This window comes from Drosophila ananassae, chromosome XL, assembly GCF_017639315.1.
Source record: "Drosophila ananassae strain 14024-0371.13 chromosome XL, ASM1763931v2, whole genome shotgun sequence".
NCBI lineage: Eukaryota > Metazoa > Arthropoda > Insecta > Diptera > Drosophilidae > Drosophila > Drosophila ananassae.
Genome location: NC_057931.1, coordinates 663,052 through 679,482, shown reverse-complemented (window position 1 = coordinate 679,482; position 16,431 = coordinate 663,052). Strand labels below are relative to the sequence as shown.

The 16,431-nt window shown below is 54.7% G+C and overlaps 1 protein-coding gene across 21 annotated transcripts in view; it reads right to left on the bottom strand.

Moving 5' to 3' along the window:
* Positions 1-16,431, bottom strand: part of LOC6503862 (protein sidekick) — a 69,639-nt gene that overhangs the window by 29,327 nt on the left and 23,881 nt on the right. For all 21 annotated transcript variants that reach the window (XM_044717003.1, XM_044717002.1, XM_044717001.1 and 18 more), the window contains exon 3: positions 2,766-2,912. In XM_044717003.1, coding sequence (XP_044572938.1) covers positions 2,766-2,912 — 147 coding nt within the window. The remainder of the gene's footprint in view (positions 1-2,765; positions 2,913-16,431) is intronic.

Sequence of the window (16,431 nt, the reverse complement as noted above, 5' to 3'; positions counted from 1 at the left end):
ACTTATCCTCAAGGAAGCAAAGGGAATACCGTAGAAACCCGAAGAAGATATAGATGCAATGTCCTGGCCACAATGAGCAAAGAGTCCTGGCTTGCTCCTCTCTGCCACCAGATATTTTGAAATTTTGTCATTAGCTGCGGGAATATCCAGTCCTTCCCACTGCCTCCGTTTAAGTAAACACAATTTCCTTGTTGCCTGAGTCACCTTTCGGGTTCTGCCGGAATGCTCCTCGGTTTCCATTTCAGGAATACCCTGTTCTGCAGTGCCAGTTGCCATTCCGTTCGCACAATACATTAAGCAAAGCCGTCGCACCATCGGGTAGGCATACCGCTCGCCCTGCATCCTGGCCGGAGCCCGACCCTCCTCCCTGTTTGGAGGATAAACAACAGGATTTGCGGCAGTGGGGCGAGGTAGGAGCGGGGGAAGGAGTGCTCCCGGAGAACGAGAAAGAAATTGCGACAAAAAGCTGGCAGCAACAAAAACAATAGTTGCAATTTTCAGCTTACCTTCCTTCTTCCACTTTTCGGTTTTCTTTTTGTGGCACGCCGGAGAGTGGAAGTGGCGAAGAAGTCTTCCCCCGCCTTCTTCTGGCCCTGCCGGCCCCCCCCCCCCCCCATTCGACACATGTCCGACTGGCAGCATTGCCACTGAAAACAGCGCTTTGGCGGCCTTTGTTGCTGCCACCAAGCAGTCTTTGTTGCAAGTGAATGCGCTACATTTGAGAGGCAGCCTCTCCGGCCCCTCCCGCTCTAATGCGGGCTCATCGCATTTCATTTTGTTGGCCAGAAACAATTCCACACACATTCTGCTTAGCTTTTATGCTGCCATTATGCCCTGGAGTGCCTCCGAATGGGGCATGCTGTCGCTGTGCCTGGCTGCCACTGGAATATCACTCATACGGCCTGTGGGCCCCGGCCTCGGCCCCTACAGGGTATGGCGGCAGTTGCAACCACTGCCGCCTCTCCCCGGCTATTCCAGTGTTGTTTTCGCGATTGTCGCGCCACAAAACGTGAAGAAACGTAGGCAGGGCCAGAAAGGGAGGCCGCAGGGACTGGCACTGGCACTGCGACTGCGACTGGGACTGGGGCTGGGGCTGGGAACCCGTTCTACTTGAGATGTGAGAGCCGCCCCTCCACGGCCGTGGAAAACTGGGCAAAAAATCGCGACCGAGCGAGAAAAACTTCCTCGTGGAGCGACGATGCCATAAAGTATCTTAAAGCGTGGAAAAGGGGCTGGCCAGGGCGGAGTGGAGTGGAGTGGCGTGGAGTGGGGGGATGTATCTGCATTTCTGCCACTATCTGTGTCTGTGTGGCACGACGATAGAGTGTGTGTGTGTGTGTTGACAGCTGAAACCGCCAAAGTGACTGAAAGCGCGAACGGCAACGCTTGTTGTGGCATGTGTGGCAGAAACAACAGCAACGCCAAAGAGCAGCTAAAGAGATTTGCATTTGTTTTTATTTTCCCCCCGCAGTTGCCCCTCGCAGTTGCCCCTCGCAGTTGCCCCTTGCAGTTGCCACCCTTTTTGGCCTTTTTTTGGGAAGCCCGCTTGCAGCTTATGCAAAATGCTCGGCTCTGGGGTGTCGTTGCACAGATCCCCATAAATGCGCACAAACACCGTCGGAATAGAGGCATGCCCCACTCGAATGCCCCCCTCGAATGTGCATCGACATGCCTGCCACAACCTGGCGGGCCGACCCCCGACGAAAGGCCAAAAAACCAACTGCGATTATGGCCGAAATCCCCAAGAATCAGTTATGCCGGCAACCATTCATGGCCGGAGCACTTTTTCGAGAGGAAGGTCACTTGGTTGGTGGCTTCGACTCCCGATGATGGAACCACTTCCCCCCTGACCCGAACAGGTGTTATGGCCGCCTAATCGCCGTTCAAGGCCGCACGCGAGGGCTGAAAGGTTAAACGCAGGGATCGAGCCGTAATTTGCCAATTAAGACACAACAAACAGTGGCCAACTGCCCGCATCCACATCCGCATCGGCCCATTCCCCCGGGATTGGACGTTTCAGGACTAATTTTGCGAATCCGCCGGCCATAAAACACAAGCACGGACTTCGGGGCGGCCAGAGAAGGCCGTAAACAGCAGAAGCCAGGACTAGGGCTGGGCCGAAAGTAAGTTCATAACATTTCATTCTTTTTCGGGCGGGGGCGGTGGCAGGAAGGACCCACAATATGAAACCGATACTCGAAACTGTCAAAAGCAGGCGAGGGACAGGATGGGCGGAGCTGTACGTATACCTGCGAGTCCTGGCAAGCCGTTGACTGGACGCTGGCACGCCCTAAAGCGCTCAAAGGATTACTCGCCGGCCTGGGAGCCGGGAGCCAGGCATTGTCGTCCTGGGATTGGGATTGGAACTGGGAGTCGGGACGCAGAAGGCTGGTGGGTGGCCCAGCTGGGGGAAACCTCATAAAAGTTATTGTTTTTCTACTTCATTATCTTTGAAAAGCGCGCACGAGCAGCGAAGAGGGAAAGAAAAGTGTTTTCGTTTATGGTTTCATTTTACACTAAGCCTTCTCGCAGGACATGCGGCAGGACGCGCTGTTGCCTTGGCTGTCGGCCTCGCCGCTTTGAGGGACAAGTGTGGTGTTTAGAGGCCGAGGCGAAGCCCCGCCGGCCGAGGCATTATGTTGTCACGCCCACCGGGGTGGTGCCCCCTTAAGGAGGCAGTGTTTTCGGGGATTACTACACGCTCTTGATTCAGTTAACAGATGTCCTGCGCCAGATAGGACCCTTGGCTTAAAGCTACCACTTACCCAGGGCATGGCACTGCAGGATCTTAGTGCTCCCCTCGCTCACAATCGACCCGGACGAGGAGGGGTGCGTGGTGAACCTCGGGGCCTGGAGCTGCTGGTGCGGCTGCTGCTGCTGCGGGATCAGCTGCTGGGGCTGCGGGCTGGAATCTGGAAAAGAATAAAAATTATTAGTCAGTGGGAAGTAAGCCGATAGCCGATAGCCAATAGAGTCGCTCTATAATTCAGGAGCTGAATGGAGTTATAATTATAATACGCGCCGAGGATAGCCCGACAGATCGGACATTAGCCGGATTTGCTTAAAAGCTTCTCGCCCGGCCGATTGGATCGGCTTTGGCTTAAATCCGGGGCTTAAAGACCAGCTCTTTGATTTATGGCAGCCGGGCGGGGCGGGGCGGGGCGGAAACAAAGGCCACCTGAAGCCCCGCACCGATTTCCAGCATTTATTTCCCATTTTGCCCGAGTCCTGGCTCGCTTTTCGGGCTTTCCGGTGCCAGGACGAGGGGCGGCAACAATGTGGCAGAAGGCAACAATAAACTGCAGCTTCAATAAATAAATACTCGCACATATTATTCCATATTTCGTAAAAAACAATACACACATTTCGGCTCCACTCCCGCCCCAGTTCTATTTGCATTTTTATTTAATTTCCGACCCGGAGCCGGCAGAAAGCGAGCAACACGAGGGGACTGCCCGGCTTCCGGAGGAAGGGCTATCCCACTGGCCCCTCCTTGGCCAGGAACGGCCGGAAAACATCTCCCTCTGCATTAGAATAGTTTGTTGTGGTTCGATCCGAATTCAATTTCCAGGGCGAGGGCGATGCGTGGATTGTTTTTCGCAAATATTTGCCATTTGTGGGCACAGATTCCGGGTGATTCCTGCCAACAAGGACATCATCAGCCGTCGCCATGGAAGGCGGTGAATTATTCAGAGCTCGTCCCTCGGCCCTCGGCCTTAGTCCGGCTTAATGGCCGTCCTTTCGGACAGTCGTCAGAGTCCTGGCAGCCCGGCTGTTAACTAGAAACAATGCGACCTGCCGGACCTGCCTAATAGCCGTCGATCTCCCGACCAAATAGTTGTTCACGCCCCAGTGTCGTCGGCTTCAGAGTGAGTTGCAAAGTGCCTGCCAGGAGCCAGGACCTCTATCGAGAGCGTGTCGACGCCACTCGGGAAACAATCTCGAAACCGCAAAGCATGCCAATCAGGTGGTCAGCCCCCCTGTTGATCTAAGCCCGTCGTCCTGCCGATGGCCGATGGCCGGCGAGGTGCGAGCTGGCAGGTGGTGACGAGTGCTGCATGCCCCACTGAAGCCGACACTGTAACTGACCCGCCACACGAGTGCTGGGCGTTGTTTGCTGATGGCTGCCCTGCCTGGCCAGTCCTTCTTGCTGACCGGAGTGCTCCAGTCGCTCTAGCTGAGCCCTTGTTTGGTTTCAGCCGCCACTCGCCACTCGCCACAGAGCAGCGCCGGCCATGGGCGTTGCCAGGTTGCCATGCCCACCGACCGGCCGAAATTATGACTCCGCCCCTGGCCCGCCCCACCTGCGAGGCCCTTTGATGTCCGACCACTCGCCCTTCCCCTCCAGGAAGCCGCAGACCACTCTCATGTAGTCTGGCATGTAAGTCGCCAGCGCCTGCCGACCCACTCGAGTCCTGCCTGTTGTCCTGCCATCAAGCAAAGCAGGCGTTAAATTGCCATCATCATCGAGGGGCGCGCCAGGGGGGCGGGGAGCCGGGAGGGAGGCGGCGAGTGGCAGGCTGGAAAATCTACACGTGGCGTGCTTCCTCTGGCCCTCTGGCTTTTGCGGTTTGGTGCGCATGCGTGCAGGCCACCGCGAATTCCATTTTGCATGGCTTCCCCCCTATCGGACACTTGATACGAAGTGGCAGGGACAGTGCCAGTTGCCCCTCCCCCTCCTCTCGTCCCCTCCCCTCTCCACCCCATGTCCTATCCAAAACTAAATGTGTGGCAGCTGCTGTGTTTCCAGAGATGCGCTCAATTTGCAACACGCACTCAAGTGCTGCAGGCGAACCCTAAACTGTGTCAGTCTCCTCAGCCCAGTGCAACGTGCAACGTGCAGCACACATGCCGGCTTTGTTGCAGCATCTGTTTGCCCAATGAGGCAAAGCACACAATCTCGGCCGGGCAGGACACAATACCCGATACCCAGGACCGTAACCGAAGCGCCTAGCTACTTGCAACTTCCTCATGCGGCAGGCAGCTCAAGCTAATGATAACACTGCTACATGCTACACGCTGCATGCTATACACGCCACACTGCCGCACTGACAAACACGATAGCAATCGGGTTCAAGTGGGCGTGCCTGGGTGGTCCAGGGGTCGGGTCACGTCGCCCAGCAATCTGATACGGCCCGGATGAGGGATAAGCGGGGATGAGCCGGAGCAGCTTCACGGGAAGTGATTTCAAATGCCCGAGATCCTGTTGATATCCAGGGTGTTTGTTTGGCTTTCCTAGCCAGGCCCGACCAGGCCTGGCCCGCTCTCCTTGTCCTTTTTCCGCAGGCATCTCCTTGAATTAGGAAATTGGCTTGGCACATTCGGAGAGTCGGAGACGGAGAACCCAAAGCTGGGACCTCTACTCCCGCCCCCTCCAGAGCGGCCTCTGGTTGCCTCATTTGTATCCCACTTTTAAAGCGCTCCCCGGAACGCCCTGCTCCTCCGTCCAGCCGTCAATCATGCACTCCATGGCGGGGGAACAGATCCAGATCCATCCCGAACCCCAAACACCACAGTCCGCATTTAACTTTCGAGAGCGGGTCTCTCGACTAATTTTCGTGTTGTCTGCACGCGGGACACGGCACATCAATCAAACTTTAACCCGCACACACAGTTCGGCTTGATTCTGCCCCTCTCTGCTCCTTCTACCCACATGCCACATGCCACATGCCATACACACATCGCACACTCCAGGCCGGCGAGAAAGTGTAAGGTGGCGGCTCTCGGCCGACCACTTTCCCCGGAAACTTTGGTGGCTTCTCATCGCGGAGATTCCGCTCCGCGCTCCGCAAATGAGTTATGAATAGTTTCGAGGGAGGAATTCGAGAGATGTTCACTTCGATTGCTGCATTCCGAGGGCCGAAGCCCCTATGAGGGCGGCGCTCGCATGCTAATGGTTGCAAGTCCGGTGCTCTGGTGTTCTGGTGTTCTGGTGCTCCAGGAGGCGGATTAGGAAGCCACGATAAATGGACAGCCGGCTTTCAATAAAAATAAAAACGTTCCACCCCGAAGAAGGCGGCGAGGGGCGGGGTAATTATAGACTCTACTGTTCCAAGTGCGTCGGGGTGGGTTGCGAGGCCGCTTTCCCGCGAGGGTTCCGTGGGAGATTCCCGCGCTAAGAAGCGGATAATTTATTCCGGCGGGGAGAACTAGAGCCACCAGAGCGGGCCGGGGGAGGGGGGCAGGTCGCCTCCTCAAACTCCCAAAGCTGGGACCGGAGGAGAAAGGCTTGCAATTTCCACACTCCCAGTGCGCTGGCAATTTCCCGAAAAACACTTAATAATACTCGCGTTGTCATACACGGTTCAATATCTACTCCTCCGCTCCTGTCCTAGTCCTGCTCCTGCCACTGCCCACCAGGAGTATTTAATCCGAGGGGACACCTCCCACCTGCCACCCCGACTCCGTCCCCGTCCGTCCGTTTCATTACACTTTTGTTTTGTCCAGCTGACGCTTTCGTCGTTTATCACCGGCAGTGGCCCGGACAGCCCGCAAACTGTTTTCTATTCCACGCTGGTCCTCCCCGACCTCTGACCTCCGGGCCACCTCCTCCTACTCCCACTCCCTGCCCCGCCTGACACGTTTCATAAATTTCATTGCTGTCGCCGTCCTCTAATCCCCGTGGCTGTCTCTCTCTTCTGCCACGTGAGAAATTGCACTTATCACTTATCACTTGTCCTGTTCCCCGTTCCCCGTTCCCTCCCATCCCGTCCCGTCCTGTTGCTTTGTTTGTCTTCCACCTGACCCCCGCCCCAGATCCCACTCCCACACCTGGTAGTGGTTCCTCTAATTGGCCCGAGATTCAACCGCCTAAGCTCCTGCGGCCGCCGCGGCGCACGTCAAGGGGTTAAGGGCATTAAGGCACTAATTCCGGGGATCAAGTGGCTCGACTGCCTCCGCATCCAGACTATCCCGCGACTATCCCATCCCCACTCCGCCGTTGTGGGCGGCTTATTGAATTCCAGCATGGACTCGGAATGCGACACATGGCACTGCCACTGTGGCGATGGCCGGACTATTGGTGGCCAGAGCTATTAGAGCGGCATGTCCCGGGCAGTTGGCAGCCGTCGCGGGCTGCCAAAACAGTATCAGCGCCAAGGCCTCCCTACAGAGTAGACGGGGAAGGGTTCGACCTCCATTTCGTTCGGGATAACTACGAACTAGGACTGGGACTGCGCCGGAGGCCCATCCCGGGGTATCCCGCCCGCGGATACTCTCCACCGCCGGGCACTCGCCTGGAGGACAATGAATAGCCGACAACTCGAACAAGAAAGTTCAAAAAACTTAAGTCCAGAGTTTATTGATTTTCCCGCCAGCCCGTCCTCCGTCCTCCGTCCTCCGCCCAGCCGGGCTGTGTGTTTTCCAGAGACTCTATTTTCTATTTTCCTATTCCGCCCTGGCTGCTGCTGAGAGGCATTTAGTTTGCCATTTGACACGGAACATGGTCGGCGGGCCGGGCCGCAGGGGCCAGAGGCAGTTGCGAAAATATTTTTCTGCACTGACATTGTGTTGCTGTCCGGCAGGGAAATGGCCAAGGGACAGTGTCCACTGGACAGTGGACAGAAAACATCGCTTTTCATCGATGCCTCCCATCGGAGGGGAGAGAGTGGACTGGAACTGAATCCGCGGCAAAAATAGCCGTGAAGGATGCTCGTAATGGATTTGGGCGATTGGAGGATGGCGGTTCAGGGGCTCTGAGTTACACACCTTGTGCCAGAATGTGGTTGCTCCCGCCGGAGAGGCCCATTAGCGCATCAAGTGGCACTAATTGATAGCTTTCAGACTCCTAATCTGCATAATTTTCATTAATGCCGGCCACCCAGGACCTGGCCGGTGCATGAAACCAATTTACTCGCATAATTGCATCCGAGTCCGCGCCAGCAAGCCGAAAATAATTTTCCACATGTTTGCCGCATCTATTCCGGGCGTTAAATTGCAAATTATTCGATAAGCGGCCGTGTCTTTGTTTGGCCATAATGAGCAGGTAATTAGTCCTCCCGGGCCGCCGGAGCGCGATCTGGCTTCTGATCTCCTCCCACGGATTTGCATACAAGCGGCAATCACTTGTTGGCTGCAATTAAGATAAAAGTGAACTTTCCCAAGACGCCCTCGCCGCCGCATTGTGGGTGCACTGAACCAGTTTGCCTTTCTTTCGGGATGAAAATTCGCAGCGGAAAACCTGTTCCAGGTGCCCTGGAAGCAGCTTGCCGCAACGGCACAGCCACGACAGTCTCACGAGAAATTGGATGGCATGCAATTTTCTTTTAGTAGACTTTAGCACGGCCATTCCGCCATTCAGCCACTCAGCCGTTCTCCGCTTAGCTGCTTGGCTGTCAAGCTGCTTTATCAGCTGCCTCAGAAGCAGCAGCAGCAGCAGCTTTTCTGGCCAAGACTCTCACTCTCGGGCTCATTATGAGGCGCCGTCGCTGTGTGGCAGTGGCAACAATGCACCTGACTGCCTGCGCCGGGCGGAGAATAAAGGAAAATATGTGGAGCAGCCGAAGAAAGGCGGCGAGATTCGTGCCACACGGCGGAAGTCATTTGGGCATGAAGGACGCACTCTGTGCTCGGATCTCGTATCTTCAAATTGCGGTGGGGAGCTGCTGCGTTCCTCCAATTTGGGTTGCCAGCCAGACCTCGGCAGATCGACTCCTCGGCAAGTACCGGATATAAATAGCCCACTCCTGGCTGCCAGGGAGCAACTATTCAGGGACTATAATCCCCCTCGTTATCCTGCAGAGTCTCGTGTAATTTATGAATGTTTTGATGCGACTTAATAAAGCCAAGATTTCGGGCCAAGTTCGGCTCCTGCCACTCTGCCACTCCGCCATCCTGCCACTCCGCCATCCTGTCCTGCCCTCCTGTTCGTGTGTTGTTTATTGCGCTTTTATTTTAATATGATTTTCCAGCAATTGTCATTGTCTGTCCGCCGCTGCCCTCGCCCTCCGGTCTGCCCTTTTATTTATGTAGTTCCGTTCCTTTCCCAGACAACCTCTCAAAGCTGTCAGTGCCGCTTCTGCCACTGCCACTGCCACTGCCACAGCTACTGCTTCTGGTTCTGCTTCTGTTGGCTGGCAACACATGCATGGTGAGCAGCCTTCTCGCCATCTTACTGCGAGTTCCTGGGAGTCGGTCTTGGACACGACAACTTGGCAACCGAGTGCCAAGTGGGGAGTGCGGAGTGGGGAGCAGGGCCTGGGAGCCCCAAGTAGTGCTGTTTTGGGTTGCTAGCTTCCCGGAATTATGTGTTACGTATAAATAATTTTTCACTTTATTGTCGTGTAGCTGCCCCGGCCCCGGCCCCGGCCCCGGCCCGGCCTGTTCTTGCCCTTTTACGGCTGCCCCTTCTTGCCCTTGTTGTGCTGTTTCTGTGTTTCCCTCACAAGTCAAATTAGCCGGATCAAAGGGGGGACAGAGACCAGGAGACTCTGCAACCAGGAGACTCGGAGCCAATAAAAAAGAAATTAAAGCCGGAGCGAGCAGAAATGGGAACTAAACAGTCGATGTTGTTTACAGAAGCTGCCCGAAATGTTTGCACCGAATTCCGAGTCATTTCTCATTCCAGGTGGGCGGAGGTCTCATTTCGAATTCAATTCCGCCGCTCCCCGGATCCGCTTGCAACGTTTTTGGGGCAATAACAATCAGGGGACTTTCGTCTCTCATTCTGTTGCACTTGCTCGCTTCCTGTTGACGTTCTCACAGCCTCAGAACTTTTCCCATTGTCCTGGCAGCTCCTCCAGCTCCAGCAAGCTTCCTCCTCTTCCGCTGCCGCAATCAAGGTCGCTCCAAGCGGGCTCTGGGGTCAGGGGTCAGGGGTTGCTCCTCGCCTCTCAGTTGCAGCACCAGTAGCTGGAACTGGAGCTGGAGCTGCAGAAACAACATAATTAGCGCATTTCCTTGCCACTGTCAGCGACAGCTGCAACAGGAGGAGCTCCATCCGTGTCTGAGGAGCGTGCAGCTCCCCTCGGCCACTTGAGAGTGTCTGGCACTTGAAACACGCACTCTTCCCCCGAGTGGCGAAAGACAGCCCGTCCCGACATTGAAACAATGCCTGTTATGAAGGCGTGAGGCAACTGCGGGCGATGCTTGCCACAAACTATCTCTGAGCTCTCGGTAAGCCGGCAAGGCAAACCGAAACATCCCGGAATCCATAAATAAACCTGCGACGGGAGATCAGTCTTTGAACTTGCAACCCCATTACAGCCCCTCAAGATGCTCTGCTCCGCTCCGCTCCCCTGTGCCCCGATGCCCGGTGCCTGATTATTATAATTAAGTTCTGTTGCCACCGCTGAAGCGTAACACTCACTGGGGCATGCAACAGGCCAGGCCAGGCTGGGGAGGGGAGGGGAGGGGAGCAGCCGCCAGCTGCTGGCCGCCTGACAATTTAGAGCTCGATTAACTCTCCGATTGAGACGCCCGCTCAGCTCAGATTTCCATTCCAGGCGGAGGAGGAGGAGGGCCACCTGGCCGGGCTAATCACGCAGAGCGAAGAGAAGAGCTCCACAAGTCCCATCTCCATTAATCTGGAGCAGGACCCGCCGGCAAATGGATGGCCCTGAATTGAAAAGAATTCCGCTTGGAGAGTCCCCTCCGGCCAATTGAGAAATGCAATAACGGTCAAGAGGGGCATGCTACGAGTGGGCGAGTGGCGGCCAGAGCAGGGGCAGGAAAACCGCTAATTGAGCAAAGCAATTTATTTTCGCAGAAACCCCTACAGACAGTCCTGGCCGCCACAAGGACTCTGGCCACTGGCCACTAGGGGTGCTGCGAGGAAGTATTGATTCGAGTCATTTCGCTTAGACAAATATGCGAGGGCTTGTGGCGAGCTCTCGGCAGAGATCACTTTGTTGCATCATCCCGGTGGCACCTCCCCCGCAGTTGGAGCGGCTGGTTGGCGAAATCCGAAAGTATTCTGCGAATCGCAGACACTCCCAGTGCGCCTTCCCAGTCGTTTTGCTCGCATTAGCCCAATTTACAAGGCACCCCTCCCTGTTGCAAGCCCCCTCTCCACCCATCCGACCGGCAATCGCAATTGCCCGGGATTTATAAACAATTTCGCTATTTTCATTATTGGAAGCGCAATACAAGCCACCTCGCCCGCTATGGGCAGGGACAGGGGCAGGGGCAGGGGCTCATAGAAGAGGGGCTGGAGGGCGGCAGGGGGAGGTGTTGCATCCGCTGGCTGCTGGAGCTGTGGCGGCATCTTGCCACTATTCCTATTCTGCTCCGGCTGATGATGATGATGATGAAATCGTCTAAAAATGTTTTTGTTTACTTATCTATTTTGGTGGCAAGTGGCGAGGGTAGGCAGGGGGTGGCGGGGGCATGGTGCCACAATTGCAGCATCAGGCTGCACAAGCACAAGCACCAGCACCAACACTGCCACACAGACGAGGCGAAGAGCATCACACCGACACTCGCGGGGAGCGACTTTGAAGCCATGTGTTCGGCAGAAGCGCAGAGCCAGGGGCGGGGAGAGCCCTCGGAAGAGCAGGGAGGGGGAGCAGCCAGAAGAATCCAAGAAGAGTCTTCGAGAATCTAAGACCGCGCAGTTCTTCGGCAGACGGGGCAAATACCAGTAACCCCGCCGGAGAAGCCTGCCAGGTCAGCCAGTGGAGGGAAGAAAGAGGCGAAGAAACAAAGGCCGGCGGAGAGAAGAATCCGCAGGGAGGGGAGCTGCGGCAGGGGCAGGGGGAGGGGATGGGGCAGAACGAGTAAATCAGGTTTTCAGTCAAAGTATTAACCTTTTGTTGGAGCTGCCACTGAGCGGTGAGCACTTTATATACTCCACGGAGCGCAAGAGAAGCGAGGCTTACTCAAAGGAGTTGCAAGCAGCTGCTGCCACTGCCACGGCAGCTTAGCCCAGGTGAGTGCCAGGTCGGGAGGCAAGAACTGACTCACGTCGGTTCGGGGCTTAAGCTTGCAACGGCTGGATGGCTAGATGGCTGGAGACTTTCGGTGGCCAGTGTGGCAAGTGGCGCGCACGATTACTCACATGTGTTGCTGCTGCTGGTGGTGGTGGTGGTGGTGCGGCAAAAAAAGACCGCACCACTGCCCCCCCTGGGCGACCCGCCACCACCCTGCTTTTGAGGTCACTTCGAGTGGCTTATTTCCGCCTTTTTGCATGCTGCATGCTGCATTCTGCTGGGTGGCTGCCTCGTGCCTCCTGCTCCCCGGAGAGCCCTGCTGCGGGTCAGCTTCGACATGTGCGGCAGTTAACAACAGAGACAGAAACAGAAACGGCCAAGGAGAACCGACTGGCCAAGTGGCCAAGTGGCTGCTCGCCTTGACGGAGACTCAAACGGACTGCAGCAGGACCTGGAAACTTGGCCAATACATCCATCAATCAGCCGGCCACTTGGCCAGGAGTCCAGAACTTTGTGGCACGCAGCCCAGGGCGGAGCTTGAGACGCCAGAGCTCACAAATCACTCAGGTGTCTAGTGTCTGTAGTGGGGGGAGGGGCCAGTTGAAAGGTCAGGCCTGGCTCACGACCAGTCCAGCATGCCCCACGCTGCACCTCGAGGTAGCACTCGCTCCCGCTCCCGCTCCCGCTCCCGCTCAAAAGTGGAGCACACTCGCGAGCACACAAAGGCAATCGAGAAGCTCAAAAAGCCAGGAGTGGACGCTGCAACAAATCGCCAAGTGTCGATAGCACAAAAAAATGAAATGTTGCTGCAACACATGGGGGGCAGGGGCAGGGGCAGGGAAACAGCAAATGCAGTGAACTGCATTTTGTTCCATTCGGCTCTTTGTTTTGCTCTTTTATTCGCTTCTTTTGTTGCTGCGCCATTGACTCTTTCCTTTCAGGCCTCTTGCCGCTTGCCTCTTGCCGCTTGCCTTTGCTGCTCTGCTTTCTGCCGCTTTGTTGCCTGCTCGCCAATCATTTTAACCCAAATTGCCGTTGTTGCAGCTCTAGACTTGCAACAGCAGCAGCAACAGCTACTGCGAAAGCCGTTGCAAAAAACCAACCACATGCAACTCGCCCGAGCCACGCCCCAGAAGAAAGCGAAAAGCTGCAGCGGAAGTCGGCCCGATTTCTTTTATTTGTTAATTTAAATTTTCATATTTCAGTTGAGCGGATCAGGCGAGGCGAGGGTGGGGGTGGGTGCCAGGAGGAGGGGGTGGCCTGCCAGGTGAAGACAGGAAGCCCGGAGTCGGGGTGGCTGGTTCCGCTCCGGTGCCGCCGAAAGGGAGTGTTCCTGACACAGAAGCCACTCTCCAGGCAGACAGGCTGGCAGATGGCCCAGGAAACTTTTCAAAACTATCGATAATTATCGATAGACTCGCTTTTAAGCTTTGAGCAGCTCAGGAAATTGGAAATATGGACATGAAGTGCCAGTAACATGAGACCTACTTGAGCTTAAACTGATTGCATGAATCAGAGGCACTCGTCAGACTCACAGACTGGCAGATGGCGCAGGAAACTTTACAAACCTATCGACAATTATCGATATATACATTTTCAGCTATTTGTAGCTCAGAAACTAAACACCAAGTGCCATTAACACCAGACCTACACCATGCTAATCTGATAGCAACAATCAGACGCACAAATTAGACCCATCGAGTGGAAGAAACCTTTTGAAAACTATCGATAATTATCGATAAATACATTGGCAAGTATCAGTAGCTCGGAAACATGAAAACCTAAACACTAAAAGCCAATAACATCAGACCTACACGATTCTAAACTGATAATATCAATCAGAAGCGCATATCAGACTCATAGTCTCAGAAACCTTTTGAAAACAATCGATAATTATCGATAAATGCACATTTTCAACTACTACTGGTGTAGCTCAGAATCTTGAGAAGCTAAACACCAGTGTCAATCACATCGGACCTACACGACGGCCAGCTGATTACATCAATCAGACACACAATATCAGAGTCATAGATGACGTCCCCAATCGCCAATAAAAGTTACTGAGGAAATCAGCTTGTTTGGAAGTCTTGCGCCAAGGAGGGGGCTCCGGGCAGTGTTTACTCTTCGCTTTTATCGCGGCGCTCGAGATAGCAACAGTAGGCCCCAAAGTAAACCAGAAGTAAGTGGGCCACCAGTTCCCCAGTTCCGAAGATTAATTGAAAATATTTACAGGGTTTTGCTTTCCGAGGGCCATCGCTGGTGAATCATTTGGGGAAGTATGACGCAGCCAGTGAATGAGGAACCTGTGGCTGCTCTCTCACACCGCCGTCGCTTTCCGGAGTTGCTACTACTCCGGCTCTCATCCACTTAGTACTGAGCTCCGTCCGCCGAACTGATGATGTTGATGACGTCTGGCGGCGGCAATCAGAGCAATCAGGCAATTCAATCAGTCGCAGGCCAGCCGGGACCGCTCTCCGAATTAGCTTCCCGGCCCAGGAGGATTCGCCTTCGTACACGGAGCGAAAGAAGAGCCAGTCCAGGACGGAAAACAAACAAGTCCGGCTCCTGGCCCATAAATAGCGGAAGTAAGCACGCCGTTTGTAATTGATTTTTCGATTAAACTCGAATCGAAACTCCCATTCAGAGTCTCTCTGTACGTGGCAGCATCGGCAGCCGACTGCCTCTAACTGGCAGTGGTAGCTGGCTTCAAAGGAGCATCGGGCAGGAGTGGAGCGGAGTGGAGTGGAGTGGAGTGGAGGGAAGAATAAATAAAAAGGAGCTGAAAGGAGCCACACAGCTGGATGGCTGCACTTCGCGGGCAAGAGGCTAGAAAGGAGCAGTGCTACAAAGGAGGAGGCACTGGCACTGGCACTGGCACTGGCACAGGCACAGGCCAAGTTGCGCATAATTTCTACATAAGTGCAGGCACTCCCCTCCCCACAGAAACACAGACGCTCCAAAAAATAAATACGGCGAGGAGGAGCAGAGCCGAGCAGAGCAGGGAAGTGCAGTCAACTTGTGTTGTTATCGCCTGTCAGACAACAGCCAAGAATAAGAAGTTTTATTTCCACTTATCCCCTGCCCCCTGCCGAAAGATTAGGGGAGCTCCAGCTGCTCCAGCTCCACTCCCCAGTCTTCAGTCTGCAGTCTGTAGTCTATTTTTTATTATTTCTTTCTTAATTTTAATTAACGCACGAAGTTCATAGTCCGGGAGGGGGGAGGCCGTGGGAAGTGCTGCTTGTACTCGTACTCTTCCCGGGACATGTTATCTAATTAAAATTGGAAAACTCTGAAGGGAAATAATCTGACTCGCTTGGCCGGAATCGGAATCTCGTCTGCGAATCGCCACTAAAAATACGACTTTATGAGATGATTAATTCTGGTTCTGGAGCAGTTCCAGAGTAGGATCCATCTCTTTAGGAACTAATGCGATTGGGGGAAGCCCGCTGCCAATCGAAGGACCACTAAGGCGGCACAGATTGCAGAACAAAATACTGGCGAAAGCGGATTACTCACCCGCTTGTCCGTGAATCATCGAGCAGTTGCTGGTCGAGATTAGAGATTCCGGCAAGCAAAGAGATGATTCACATCCACGGGAGGGCACTGCGGATCTACTCCCAGTTCACCTTGATCTCCAGGCCCTCTGCTCGCATTTTTGGCCACTTGCTACAAGGGTCCTGAGACCGGGACCGGGGCAGGAGAGATCACCTGAATTCCTTTCGGGGCCTGCCAATTATTCCCGACTGATGCAGATGCCTCCGCATGTGGCAGGCATTCACTGCCTTTCATATCGGGTTTTGTTACCCAGAAGGGCCCTCTCCACAATTATCAGTCATAAGCAGTCAGTTCCGGAGACCACGTGAATGAGCAAACATATCGGGGCTTAGGAACGCTCTTTAAAGGGATTTGCCAGCAAACCGATACAGAATGTCAACTCGACAGGCAGGGACTCTCCAGGACATACGCAAGGGGAGCAAAGCAGATGAAACAACTGACTTTGTGCATCCTGGAACTTTGCTCATGCAATGAAAATTAAAATCAAACTGAAAATCATTTCAGCAAATCAACACGTTTTTGTTATGGCTCCTCCCGGCGTGGCAGGGGCAGGGGCAGGGGCAGGGTGCTCTGAACAAATCTCAGTCTGGCCGTGGAGTACACCCGGAGAATGGCACACAGCTGCTCTGAATAGCACTGTCCTGGCTAGGCCCACTTTCTGCCAGTGCTTTCCGCCCCTGGCCTCGCCCGGAGGCCGCCTCCTCCTCCCAAATTGCCACTGCAGTAGTTGTTGATTGAATTGTGCGAGCCCGAAAGTCGAAAACTTTTCAACGAGCGTCTAATAGCAAATTGTGTGCGAAGGAGTGTGCTTGTTGGGTGTGGGAGTGGGTGTGTGTGGGAGTGGGAGTGGGAGTGGGGGTGATCCTGGCATGAATATGTTATGAAAACTTCTCACGCACAACACCCACCACCCACACATCGATGGGGAAAGTGGAACTTTTCCCCAGGACTATGGCGAAAAGCCGACAACAAGGAAAGTGTTCCCGACGTGAAAAACGGGTTAGCAGGC